At 32.8% G+C, this 13,769-nt stretch overlaps 1 protein-coding gene across 3 annotated transcripts in view; it reads left to right on the top strand.

Moving 5' to 3' along the window:
• The window catches only part of TLL1 (tolloid like 1), a 242,520-nt gene that overhangs the window by 161,818 nt on the left and 66,933 nt on the right, over window positions 1-13,769 (top strand). Inside the window, exon 10 of one of the 3 annotated variants that reach the window (XM_017861968.1) lies at window positions 5,099-5,626. The exons of the other annotated variants lie outside the window; for them this stretch is intronic. Coding sequence (XP_017717457.1) covers window positions 5,099-5,119 — 21 coding nt within the window. The 3' untranslated portion in view covers window positions 5,120-5,626. Of the gene's footprint in view, window positions 1-5,098; window positions 5,627-13,769 lie in introns of those variants that run through there. 3 annotated transcript variants of the gene reach the window in all.

The following is a 13,769-nucleotide window of genomic DNA, read 5'->3' on the forward strand; positions in this document are numbered from 1 at the left end:
TTCCCAATGGCTACCCTTCTTACACACACTGCATCTGGAGAGTTTCTGTGACCCCAGGGGAGAAGGTAGTTTATACTGTCAAGCCCACTATTTTACTCTCATATAAGTACAAAGGTTCATCATCCTTCAAACTTAAATTTGCTTTTTTCCTTTATTCTTGTTTGATTTTTCAAATACACTAAAAAGTTTAGAAAATTCATAATGGGAATTTCTTAAACTCCAGGAATTTTTTTGAAATATATAATTAAAAAATTTTTAATGCAATAGGAGGGTTGAAATAATACATATTATATTCTCAGACACAAATGAAATTGTGGTAAAATCAGTATCAGAAAGCCGCTTAGAAAATCTCCATATATTTTAAAATTTAAAACATATATCTAGATGTCCAGTTCAACCAGGAAAAATTACAATGAAAATTGTAAACTATTTTCAACTATAATATCAGAAAAATACTGAATACCAACCCTGTAAAATGCAAATAGAGTAGTACTTAGTTGAAAGAAAATTCACAGACTTAAATACTTACATTAGGAAATATGAAATTCAGACCCCAAACTAATGAGCCTAGACGACCATATGAAGAGGTTAGAAAAAGAGCAATAAAATAAAAGATATTTTAAAAGTAAATAGTAAAAGATAAATTTAATGACATGAAAACAACATATGATAGGCAGTATGAACAAAGTTGATAGTTTGAATTGATTAAAAAAAAAGAAAAAAGGAAATGGGTCAGGCGAGGTGGCTCACGCCTATAATCCCAGCACTTTGGGAGGCTAAGGTGGGCGGGTCACTCGAGGTCAGGAATTCGAGACCAGCCAGGCCAACATGGCGAAATGCCACCTCTACTAAAAATACAAAAATTAGCTTGGCGTGGTGGCGCACAGCTGTAATCCCAGCTATTCAAGGGGCTGAGGCAGGAGAATCACTTGAACCCGAACGGGGAGGGTGCAGTGAGCTGAAATCCCACCACTGCTCTCCAGCCTGGGTAACAGAGCAAGACTCTGTCAAAAACAAAAGCAAGGCCGGGCGCGGTGGCTCACGCCTGTAATTCCAACACTTTGGGAGGCCGAAGTGGGTGGATGACCTGAGGTCAGGAGTTTGAGACCAGCCTGGCCAACATGGTGAAGCCCCGTCTCTACAAAAAATACAAAAATTAGCTGGGCGTGTTAGCACGCGCCTGTAATCCCAGCTTCTCAGAGGCCGAGGCAGGAGAATAGCTTGAACCCAGTAGGCGGAGGTTGTGGTGAGCCTAGATCGTGCTATTGCACTCCAGCCTGGACGATAAGAGTGAAACTCTGTCTCAAAAACAAACAAACAAAAAATAGACAAGAACAAACCCCAAGGAAATAGATGAAAACATGTTTGATAAAGAAAGATGAAGGATAATAGAGAAAACACAATTATTTAACATTTGGGAAAATAATTTAAAAGATTATTAGAACCATACAGTCTTTAGACAACAAAATGAGAATAAAAGAATCTTTTGAACATTACATCAATAACTTAAAAGCAATGAATAAAATGGGAAAATTTCTTTAAAATATTACAACTTAGTTCTTATTCAAGAAGAAATTAAAAAGTATTTACAATAACAAAGACATGGAATCAAGCTAGATGCCCATTGATGGTGGATTGGATAAAGAAAATATGGTACATATACACCATGGAATTTTATGCAACCACAAAAAAGAATGAACTCATGTCATTGTAGCAACATAGATGGAGTTAAAGGCCATAATCCTAAATGAATCAATGCAGGGATGGAAATTTAAATACCACAAAGTCTCATTTATAAGTAGGAGCTAAACATTGAGCACCCATAGACACAAACATGGGAATAAAAGACACTGAAGACTACTAGGTGGGGGAGCCTGGAAAGGGGGAATGGGTTGAAAAACGACCTATGGGTAGTCTGTACTTTGTCTTTGTTTCTTATTTGCCTGGAAGAACTTAAGTTCTCTCATTAGCTGTGGTGGTAATGCAATTGCATTTTTTTTTTTTTAAAGTTTGATGTTCTTGATGATAACTGAATGGTATGAGGAGATAATCATGCATATGGAGTTGTCCAGATTTTTATAATATTCACAGTGGAAACTCTGAATGAAACACTTATGTAACATAAATAATTTTAGAAGCAAAAGTTACCACTGACTTGGAATTCATGAATGCATGCATAGTTCTTGATATAGTTATTTTAATTTAAAAGTATAAGTCTGTTGTAATATGGTTATAGGTGTTGATCAATTTTATTTAAGTTCTTTTAATAAGAGTCAGAAAATATATTATGAAGGTCATTCTTACAAAATCACTGGTGTGAACTTCAAAAGATACAAATTTTGAGAACAAATTTAAAGTATACATGATTTTAAAAAGAAAACCTCATAGAATATGAAACATTTGGGAACAAGATTAATCGAATTAAATTGTTTCATAACAGCAAGTTAATATCTCGGAAAAGCATTTCTCCTGTCCAATTCCCAAACTCTCACCATTAGCATTCAGAGTTAATTTATTTTTCTTGTATGTGCGATTATCTATAAAACCATATTTCCAAAATGTTGTAAATAGGAAGAAAAAATCTATCATCTTATCTATTATTTTCTTAATATTATTTATGATGATTAACCAATAAATTAGAGTGTTATAAGAATCTAGTGAGCAATTTTAACTCATTTTAGTCCTTGTGTATTTATTATTTTCTTATTTTCTTTCTCCTAATATTTGGTTTCATTCTACTGGGAATTTAACTCATTAATTTCAAGCATCTTTTATTTTCCAAAGCAAACACTGAAGGCTGTAATTTTCCCCTCAGAACTACTTTACCTAAATTCTACCAGCTTAAAATAGAGAATTTGTTATGTTTCAATGCTACGTTTTTCTGTTACTATTATTTTTCTTAACCCACATATTTTTTTCAGTAATGTGTTCTTTTTCTTTGCAAACATTGTTTTATCAATCATCCTTTTCTTATTTATCTCTCCTTGAGTCACCTTTAGGTAAAGCGCTATCCTTGTGTGTCAGTTTTTGCAATAGCTTCAGGCTGACAGGACCTTCAGAGTGACTAGTATTCATAAGACTAATCTTTGCTTTAAAAATATGTTTTGTGCAATGGCTGGGTGCATTCATCTTAATTGTGATGCTCATATATTCTGTATATTATTGTTTTGTCTGTTTGATTTATCAGATATTTACAAATATTTGTCACTATGGTAAATTTGTTCATTGCTCTTAATAGCCTTGTTAATTTTTGTTTTATATGTGTTTATGCTATATCAATTTATACTCATGTTTACAATATTTCAGCCTCTGATGTATTAAACTATTATCACTGTATAATGAATTTCTTTATTTCTAGAGATGGTTCAGGTTAACACTCTATTTTGTCTATTATTAATAAAGCTGTACTTTATTATATTATAAAGTTCTATAATTATGTTTTTGATTAATATCTTTGTTCTGCTCTAGACATCTAGACATTCAATCATTTCCAACCTTTTGTTTCAGGTATCCAATTCAGTTTATTTTTACTTAATCACTGGATGACAGGTTTTGTCTTTAATTACAGTGCTTATTGTAGTTCTATTTATTGTGACTATTGGTGTGTTTGAGACAGTATACAGTCCAGTTTATTTTTTGTGTAATCCGTGATGGCAGGTTTTGTCTTTAGTCAGAATGCTTACTGCAGTTCTATTTATTGTGACTGTTGGTGTGTTTTTATTTCTTATTTGAATTTTAATACATCCCTTTTTTTTTTGTTGTCCCCCTTTGCCTTCTTATGCATTGAATTACGTTTTGTTTTTTTCTCATTTCACATTTTTCTCTCTACTGGTTTGAAAGTTTTAAACGTATACTCTATCATTTAGTACTCTCTACCAGCTTTCTTTCTTAATCAAGTTATATTTCATGTGTATCTTTAGCCTCTTCCCAATTCAAGAAAGGATCTTATCCCAATTCAAAAAAGGATCTTAAAACATATAAGATTATTCCCTTTTTATAAGATATTCTTTTGCATGTTTGTTGATACCCTCTTTTAATCACACAAATGAGATACTGTTGACTTTTGGACTTTACATTAGTTTTACATGTGCAAATACTATCATGAATTTTTATTATTTATTGTGGTGAAATAAACTACAATATTATTGTGGTAAAAACTACATAGCATAAAATTTACCATCTTACCCATTTTTAGGTGTACAGTTCAGTATGTTAAGTATATTCACATTGTTGTGAAACAGATCTCCAGAGCTTTTTCATCTTGCAAAACTGCAACTCTATAGTTGTTAAACCAAGCAAATCCCTTTTCCCTTCATCCCTTTGCACCTGGCAGTCATCATTCTACTTTCTGTTTCTGTGAATTTGAGACACCTCATGATTCGAATCATAGATCTGTCCCTTTGTGACTGGATTATCTCACTTAGCATAATGCCCTCAAGGTTCATCCATGTGACATGATTTATTTTTTAAACCTGAATAATATTCCGCTGCATGAATACACCACATTTTCTTTATCCTTTCATTCATTGGTAGACATTTAGGTTGCTTCTACCTCTTGGCTATTGTGAATAGTGCTGATATGAATGATATGAACCGGGGATGGCAAATATCTCTCAGAGACCCTGTTTTCAATTATTTTGATTATCTAACCAGAAGTGAGGTTGCTGGATCATACAGTAGTTCTATGTTTAATTTTTTGAATAACCTTTATACTCTTTTCCATAGTCATTGCATTATTTCAAAGTCCTCGCTAAAAGTGCAAAAGGGTTCCAATTTCTTTCCATCCTCACCAACATCTGTTGTTTTCTGTTGTTTTGATAGTAGCCATCCTACTGGGTGTCAGGTAATATCTCATTATGATTTTGACTTGAATTTTTCTGATGACTAGTGCACATCTTCTAGTGATAACTTGGGCATCTTTTTGTATGCTTAATAGCCATTTGTATATTGCCTTTGTAGAAATGTTTATTCAAGTTTTTTGCCTATGTTTAAATCAGATTCTTTGATTTTGTCTTTCAACTGTAGAAGTTTTTATATATTTTGGTTCTTAAGCACTTGTTAGAGATATGATTTGCACATATTTCCTCCTCTTTCACAGGTTGTATTTTCACTCTGTTGATTGTGTCCTCTGATGAATACAAGTTATAAATTTGATGTCATACTACTTGTCTATTTTTAGTTTTATTGCCTGTGCTTTTGGCGTCATAGCCAAGAAATCATGGCCGTATGTAATGACATGAAGTTTTTACCCTATGTTTTCTTCTATGAGTTCTATAGTTTTCCAGTTGTATATTTAGGTCTTTAATCAATGTTGTGTTAATCTTTTAATGGTGTAAGATAGGGTCAAACTCCATTCTTGTACATGTGGATGTCCAGTTTCTTCAACACCATTTGTTAAAGATGTACTAAATGTTATTATTCAGCATTCCTGCTCATGTTTCTGACTTCCATTATTGCTTATTTTGCTCCTGCCTATAGCTTACATTATAGATCTTTTAAAATTAACATTTTTGTTTATTCTGTTTGAAAATGTGGATGTTTTTACTTGAATTTATAAAAGTATAGTTTCACTGGATATAGTTGGCTGCACATTTTCCTTTGTTGTAAATAAAGCTTGCAAAAATAACTTCATTTCAAACATTTTGATGTACAATTTTGCACATTAAAGTTATCAAAAGAGATTTAATGAGCACTAAAAATTTAATAAGTTAATACCCATATAAAAATGAATGAACAAAGAATTACTCATAAAATGAAGCTGCTTAAGATGATTTCTCAAGGCAGTTTTCCCAAATTCTTGGATACTTCTCATGTAGTAAAATGTATCTTAAACGTATTATAAATCAATGTGAAATCTATTCATTTATTTTTTAAACAAGTAAAATTCTGAAAGGCACATCTCATGCAATCCAAAAAAACAGAAATATATACAGCTCATTGTATGAATATAAACACATGACTGTTATATAAATAAGTTAAATCAAGCTGTATCATTTATAAATTTTATAAATTATGGCAACTGCAAGGTCTTTTTTTTTTTTTGAGTTGGAGCCCTGCTCTGTCACCAAGGCTGGAATGTAATGGCATGATCTCAGCTCACTGCAACTTTCACTTCTCAGTTCAAGCAATTCTTGTGCCTTAGCCTTCTGAGTAGCTGGAATTACAGGTGTGCACCACCTCACGTGGCTAATTTTTGTATTTTTAGTAAGGACAAGGTTTCACCATGTTGTCCAGGCTGGTCTTGAACTTCTGAGCTCAAGCGATCCACCTGCCTCGGCCTCCCAAAGTTCTGGGCTTACAGGCATGAGCCACCATTCCTGGCCTTACATTCTTTTGATTCCAATAATATGAGAGTATTTCAATGTTATAAAATATGTTAATTTGAAAAGTAATAGATCAAAATTTAACAAAAACCTGTCTCAAAATTTCCACAAATACTGAATGAATTAGAATTCATTGTATGTTTGATGATAAAGAATTGAATAATTAGAAGTAGAAGGAATTTAAAAAAAACACAATAAATAGAAAAAACCTAGTGTTTCTTGAGTGCCTACACTATACTAGGTGCTGTGCCAAGCTTCTGTAATCTTCTCAGCACACTACTGAAGTTAGTACTCGAATTATCTTCATATTACAAAGAAATTGAAGTTGAGAAAGGCTTGAGTAACCTATCTAACGTCACACAAGTGGCATCTGACATTTGGCAGAGCTAGTTTATTAATTTTTTCTTTAGTTATAGAGAATGTGTTTTCTTTTCTCTAAAATCAAAATAATCAACCCAAAATTGCTTAATTTAATATTAGAGGTATTCAAATAAAAACAAATACATTAAAATATAACATATTTTAGAAAACTAGAAACTTTGCTGTGGGACTAAAATAAATGGAATAACACATCATGAACTGAAATGTAAAAGTGTAGTATTATAAATTATCAGTTCTTGTTAAATTAATGTATAATAATTCCAAATTAAATTCCAATAGATTTTTGTTTTGTACCAGACCAAATTTTTCTAGAGTTTATCTTAAAAATAAAATAGTTGGCAAATTCACAAACAATGGTGATGTGGGGAGTAGATTGCACTATCAGAAAACATTATGAAGCCTCAGTAATTCAAATTCTGTGGCAATGTCAAAAAAGTCTTCTGTATAAATGGACAACCTGAAAAGACCAGAATTATGCCTGAGGGCATAGAAGACTTCTGTCATATACTTAGAAGGATCATTTTTCAAATACATTGGGAAAATGGATTTTCTCAGTAAATAATACTTAAATCATTTTAAAGGATATATGAAAAATTAAACAACTTTTACTTCATATTGCATATTTTTCTAAAGAAAACAGTGCTTTATTTTCTTTCTGAAAAGGTATGTTGAATACATGAGTTAAAATAAGAACATTTAGAATAACTCGGTCAAATTACCCACATAAAATTGTTTTATAAAATACAAAAGTACAAATAAAAATGGAAACGGAGACTATTATAACACATAAGGATGAGGGACCGTTGGGTCATTCATATGTAAAGAGCTGTTACAAACTGATAACTAAAGATTCACCCCACAGCAGAAAATGACTGAGAAAGTAGAAAATTCAGTGAAGTATCAGTGCAAGTAGATATTCAATTAATATATCAAGTTCTTTAATCTTATTCTTTATCAGAGAAATGCTATTTGAACTAACAATAATTTGGCGTGTTTCACCTGTCATATTGGTAAAGATGGAATTGAATGTTAACATCAAGTGATCATAAAGATATGCAACTTCTCAAAGTAGAAATTACAATAACCTTTCAGAAGGACATTGAGCAATTTGTATTACACTTTACAAAATGTACCTGCACTTTTGCCCAGATATTTATCCTAGAACAATTATCTGAGTGTGTGCAAAGGTAGCTGATTATTATAATAGTGAAAACTGGAAACAAAATAAATTTTGAAAACTTAAAGGAAACTCTGATTTGAGAAAATGTTTACAATATATTATGAAATATTTAAGGCAAATCAAAAGGTAGTGGCATGAGAAGTTCTGTATTTTAAATTATGTACATTAGAGACAAATTTATGGAAGAATATATAACAAAATGATGTTTATCTCTACTTGCTCAGTTTGCAAATAGTTTTTATGTCTTCTTTGTTCCTTTAAAAAATTATCTGCAATAAGCATATGCTATTTTGGGCAAGAGAAAAATATTCTCTTTAATAAATATGGTCATTGTTCAACAATAATGTAAATGTACTTAGTGTGCAGAACTGTACACATAAATATGGTTAAAATGGTAACTTTTACATGGTGCACACATATTATACCACAATTTAAAAATAAGGGTTTCAGTTCACATGCATATCTTTCTCAGATTGAGCCTTCCAAGGCACAGAGGGATTTCTGTTCAATCTAAGGCTATTCTTCATGTCACGTGGTTCATGCTGGCAACGATCCAGAACGTGCAGCTAAGAGGGTAGTTGTGTTGAGCTGATAGAAGGGCACAGTATTGATTCGTGCATCCCTTAAAATTGACTAACCTTTGAACAAGGTCAGTCAATACTATGTCTTGAATAGACTTAATATTTTCTATTTTCCTGTATAACCCATTTAAAAGCTATTGATTATTTTTTGCAGATATTTCTTTGTAATCACTCATCTATGATTTACACATATGGAGTCAATTCAGAAGAGTATATTTATATTGCCAAAGACATTGCTTCAATTTAGCAATTACTGCATAAATACATTCTTATTCCATTAAAATAGATGTATCTTTTGATGTGTGAAATAAATTCTTGCTATTATATACTTATAACCTAGTAATATAATGGTTCAACTCTGAAAAATAACTGAAAAAAGAAAATACAATTTATCACAGACTTTAGGAAAGCTCAGATCTTGTTGGAAGATCCATGCATGACTGAAGAGATGGTAGCATTCCATAAAGATTTTGAGCGACATGAAGAATTTCAAGGAACAAGGAAGGGGAAAGTAGAATCCACATAGAATTATGTTCACTTTAAGTAAAGGAATGGGAATAGAGCTGAGATTAGAATACTTTGTCAGAGCACAATAGCAAGAAGTTAGGGATGAGTGGGATGAAGCTTATGTGCTTGAGATAATGAAAGATGAGGCAACAAAGTTGGGTTATTACTAGAGTCATTGATTCCAAAACCCTGATGGGAAGCAAACTCTATTGAGATTACCGTGGCCATAAAGTGTAGGATGAAATAGAGAAGAGTAAAATTAAAAGCCAAAGTACATCTTGTGAAACTATTACATTATATTCAGAAAAGAAGTACAGCCAGCATTGATGGCGAAAGAGGAAAAAGATGGGATATTATAGAATATCATCCATGGAATTTGACAATTAACTAGATGTAGGGGTGCAGTGGGAATTTAGGAAAAACAAGTCTTAGTCCATTAATGCCACTATAACAAAGCACCTCAGACTGGGTAATTTACAGACAATAGAGATTTATTTCCCACTCACAGAGGTAGAGGCTGAGAAGTCCAAGGTCAAGGTGTCTGTAGATTAAGGTATCTGGTTAGTTCTCACTTTCTGCTTCTTCTTGCATTTTCACTTGGCTGAAGGGTTGGAAGGGGCAAAGGGATAAAAGGATGAACTTGTTTCCTCAAGCCCTTTTATAAGGGCACTCATCTCATTTCTAAGGGCAGAGCCCTCCTGGCTTAATCAGCTTCCAGTGGCCTCTTCTTAACACCATCACTTTGGGATTTAATTTCTAACATATGAATTTTGGAGGGACATACACATTCAAACCATAGGGAGAGGTATAAACAATGTTCTGATGAATAGCGCGTGATGAGTCATCAAAATTTCAAAGTCAGGTGTTATCACATAGGTTTAAGCAGAAAAAAATATTTTAATAGAATAATTTGACTCCTGGTTTCCACCTGTCATCAAACTGATGTTTGTATGTTTCAGAGCATAGATAGAATAAGGAAAAGGAGTAATACTTTATTTTATGTATTTTTTCAGGGTTTATATTGTGAGGAATGTCTGAATATATACCATGAAATAGTAATATGTAAGATTCTCAATAGTGCTTTGGGATTACCTGAGTATTTTTCTGCACATCATTCAACTAAAGTCTTGCGAGTTAATTCTGGTGAGATAAGCCTGATATGGTGACCTCCTGTTTACAGCAGTAAGATTCATTCAACCTCAGAATGTTTAAGTAAACCAGCAAACTGAGAAGTTAGAACTTGAACCCAGGTCTTCTGACTCCCAATCAAGAATAGCTTCTGGATGTAGAAAAAGTTGTATTTTTTTTCCTATAACATGATACAATTTCAGAGCTGAACAAAACCTTAATGATCAGTTATTTCAGAGACTGGAAAACATTTCTGGAAATAACATACAGTAAAATACTTATTTTGCAGGCTATACAGGATATGTCACAAATACTGATTTCTAATACTGTAGCATTGAAACAGACATAAACAACGTGTGGTAAAGAAATGGTTCCGATAGAACTTTTACAGAAACAGGCTTCAGACAGAATTTGATCCATGGGTTATAGTTTACTGATCCCTGATTTACTCTCTCTGAGCCTTATTTCTGAAGAAAAAAAAATATTGTCACTCTAGAAAGTTTATTAGACTTGTCCAGGTTTCTTCTGGCTGTAGCATAGCAATCTATTTAATCTTGCTGCTTTTTTAGTCTAATTGGCAAGGTTTGTACATTCTCTACCCTCAGCTTTATAAGGAATGGTGCAAATATTATGCTAATTGGCCTTTTTGTGGTGCTCATGGAATTTGTTTAGGTAGTCAATAGTATCTTAATTGTGCTGAAAAAAGTTCATTGATTATATACATCTTTCTCTGGAGACTCGCAGACATACAGTCCCTTGAAATGTTGATCTGCCTTTCTTCAGGATTCTTCACTCCGCAGCATCGGAAAACAAAGTCTTTAATAAGCGCAATTGGCAACAATGACATCTATTCAACGTTGCAACTTAGACTCCTAACAGATCACAGGAAATCTTAAAATTGTTCCCTCCATCTCATACTCCAAGGGAGCTATAATTAATTTTGAGTTGTTACTTATACTTAAGTCAAAAATAAAATATTTATAAAGTTGTGTTTTGTATTTTTCATTTGATCATTCTTTGGGGAAAGACGCAATATGTTTACATAAAATAACATAATGCAAAACAACCAGATATTTTCCAAGTGTGTTTGATTTGTTATTCAAATACGAATCCTGCTAGCAACCTTAGTCGAAGGCCAGAATTTTACATCTATAGTCAGAGCCCTATGATTTGATTTTAGAAAACCTATCTTTATTACATTTTCTGCTTTTAGAGGGCTCTGTGTTTTATGTTAATGTCAGGCCAGTTATGTTCCTCCGCGGTGCATGGTGTTTAAACCAGAAGATTAAAAACAAGTTAGAAAAATTTTCTGCTTAGAGTTATCCCCATCCAACTGTGTGTGTGAGTGTGTGTGTGTTTGTCTGTTTGTGCGTGTGTTTCAAGAGATCAAATATTAACTATTTCTTTGCAATCTAAACACACTTTTTAATTTTGAATGAAACTGATAATACACATACTTCTAATTTAGCTTTTTTTTCCCTCATGAAGAAGGCAGTAGAAGCTATCTGCATATCATTATAAAACTACTCTTTCAATCTAAGAAGGAAGCCAGAATGTGAGCCTTGGGGGAGTCTCTGTTTGTGTCTATATTCAAGTTTTGCTGTCTCTGTTATAATAAATGAGTTCTTATATAATCAGATAGAGTTGAAATCTTGGTGGTTGCTATAGGGAAAATATAAAATGAAAGGTAGTATCAGGCAGTGATAGTATTCTCCATTTGGAGCAGACTTAAAGTAAACACAAAGTTAAAGGCAAAAACCAGATATTATTTCCTACTTATATCCTGAATATAGTCTAATATTACATTGGTATTTAGAGATGTAGGAGAAAATATTTTGGGAAGTTTATAAAAATAAATGAGATACTAAAGCATTTTGATAATCAAGTGTTGAGGATTATTCGGAAAAAACGATCAATGCTTTGCCTTTGGATATTTTGAAAATTTTTGTAAACATTTAAAAAACGGAACCTTACAATGAGATGAAGACAAAGAAAAACAGAAAAAAGATAAACAGCAAAGAAGGAAGATAAAAATAAATGAACAATTCTATTAAAACCAACTTATGGCCAAGCACAGTAGCTCACACCTGTAATCCCAGTGGTTTGGGAAGCCGAGGCTGATGGATCACCTGAGGTCAGGAGTTCAAGACCAGCCTGGCTAACATGGCAAAACTCCATCTCTACTAAAAATACAAAAATTAGCTGGACGTGGTTGCAGGCACCTGTAATCCCAGCTATTCAGGAGGCTGAGGGACGAGAATCACCTGAATCCGGGAGGCAGAGGTTGTGGTACGCTGATATTGCTCCACTGCACTCCAGTCTGGGTGACAAGAGCGAGACTCCGTCTCCAATGGAAAAAAAAAAAAAAAAAAAAAAAACAAAAACTTATTCCACAACTTAATGTACTACATTTTTAAAAATTACATCCCTATTTTCTTATCCTTGGCAGATTTCTTTCTTTGTTACTAGGAAAGTACATGTTAGTTTATATGGATATTTGAAACCAACTTTAGTGTACAGTTTCATCACTGATCACTGTGGCACCTAGATATGAGATGCCATGAGAAATATTTGTAGTTATCCTGTGTCATTTGGGGAAGAAGTAAGTTCATTCAGCATTGATTTGCAATAATTAGTGCTTACCTTTATGTTAAATATTGTGTTCAAGAAAGGGGAGAAGCATATACTTTCCAGCACAGAATTGGTAATACTTTTCTGGAATATGGATTCAGTATTGATTATGTTTTTATTTTCCTTTTGTCTTTCCTTCCTCCTTCTCTCCCTTTCTTTCTTATTTTTCTTCCTTTCTTTGTTATTCCTTGAGACTTCTTTCACATTCAGCCTTTTGTATTTTCACAAAAGGGATTTTTGAATATTGCTACGAAGTATAGTTTTGTAGTAGGAGCATTTCGAATACTCATAACTTGTTGCTTTTGACCAAAGTCCGTCACAATTTCTAGAGTAGAGAACGGGCACCCTATGAGCCGTAAGCATCTCAGATGTTTTAAGTAGAATAGAGTTAGAATGAGTTTTTGAATGTGAAAAAAAAAATCCACATGAATTTCATTGCATCCGATAAGCACATTTCTCGTGTAAGTTTGGCTTTGCTTTCGGTGTAATCAAGTAAGAAAAAAAGAGTTGTTTGAAAAGTAAAGTCCTTTTATAAAGCAGTAAGAAAGTCATCTTTCCTAGAATTGTCTCTTGAGTTATCTTTACACAACAGCATCATTTTGAAACAAAGCACAAAATAAGGGTCATGTACAAGATGCTCTAAATTGAAAGGTCTTTGTATATACATCTTTGGATCTAGAGAAACATAGTGACATCTGCCTTTGATTATCATTAGATGGATAAATTCTAATTCTAGGACTGTATTTAAAACATTTCAACATACACAATGATATTATATGTTCTGGGAATGTGGCACACGGTGGTTATTTTTAACATAATTATAGATGTCTGGCTGGTCGTCTTTGAAATAAATTATTTTTAAAAAGGCTTTCATGGAAAAATTAGAATTCTTCATGGTTCAAGTCATGTTTATCTTGGGAAAATTCAAAATAAACTATTTGAATAAAAATTTGTTTGCTTTACAATTGTCCAGATTAACTTTACAGAAACTTTTTGTTAATTGCTAAAATATCTAGTTTGTTCAACTACTCATATTGT

Source organism: Rhinopithecus bieti, unplaced genomic scaffold, assembly GCF_001698545.2.
Source record: "Rhinopithecus bieti isolate Rb0 unplaced genomic scaffold, ASM169854v2 scaffold_62788, whole genome shotgun sequence".
Classification (NCBI taxonomy): Eukaryota; Metazoa; Chordata; class Mammalia; order Primates; family Cercopithecidae; genus Rhinopithecus; species Rhinopithecus bieti.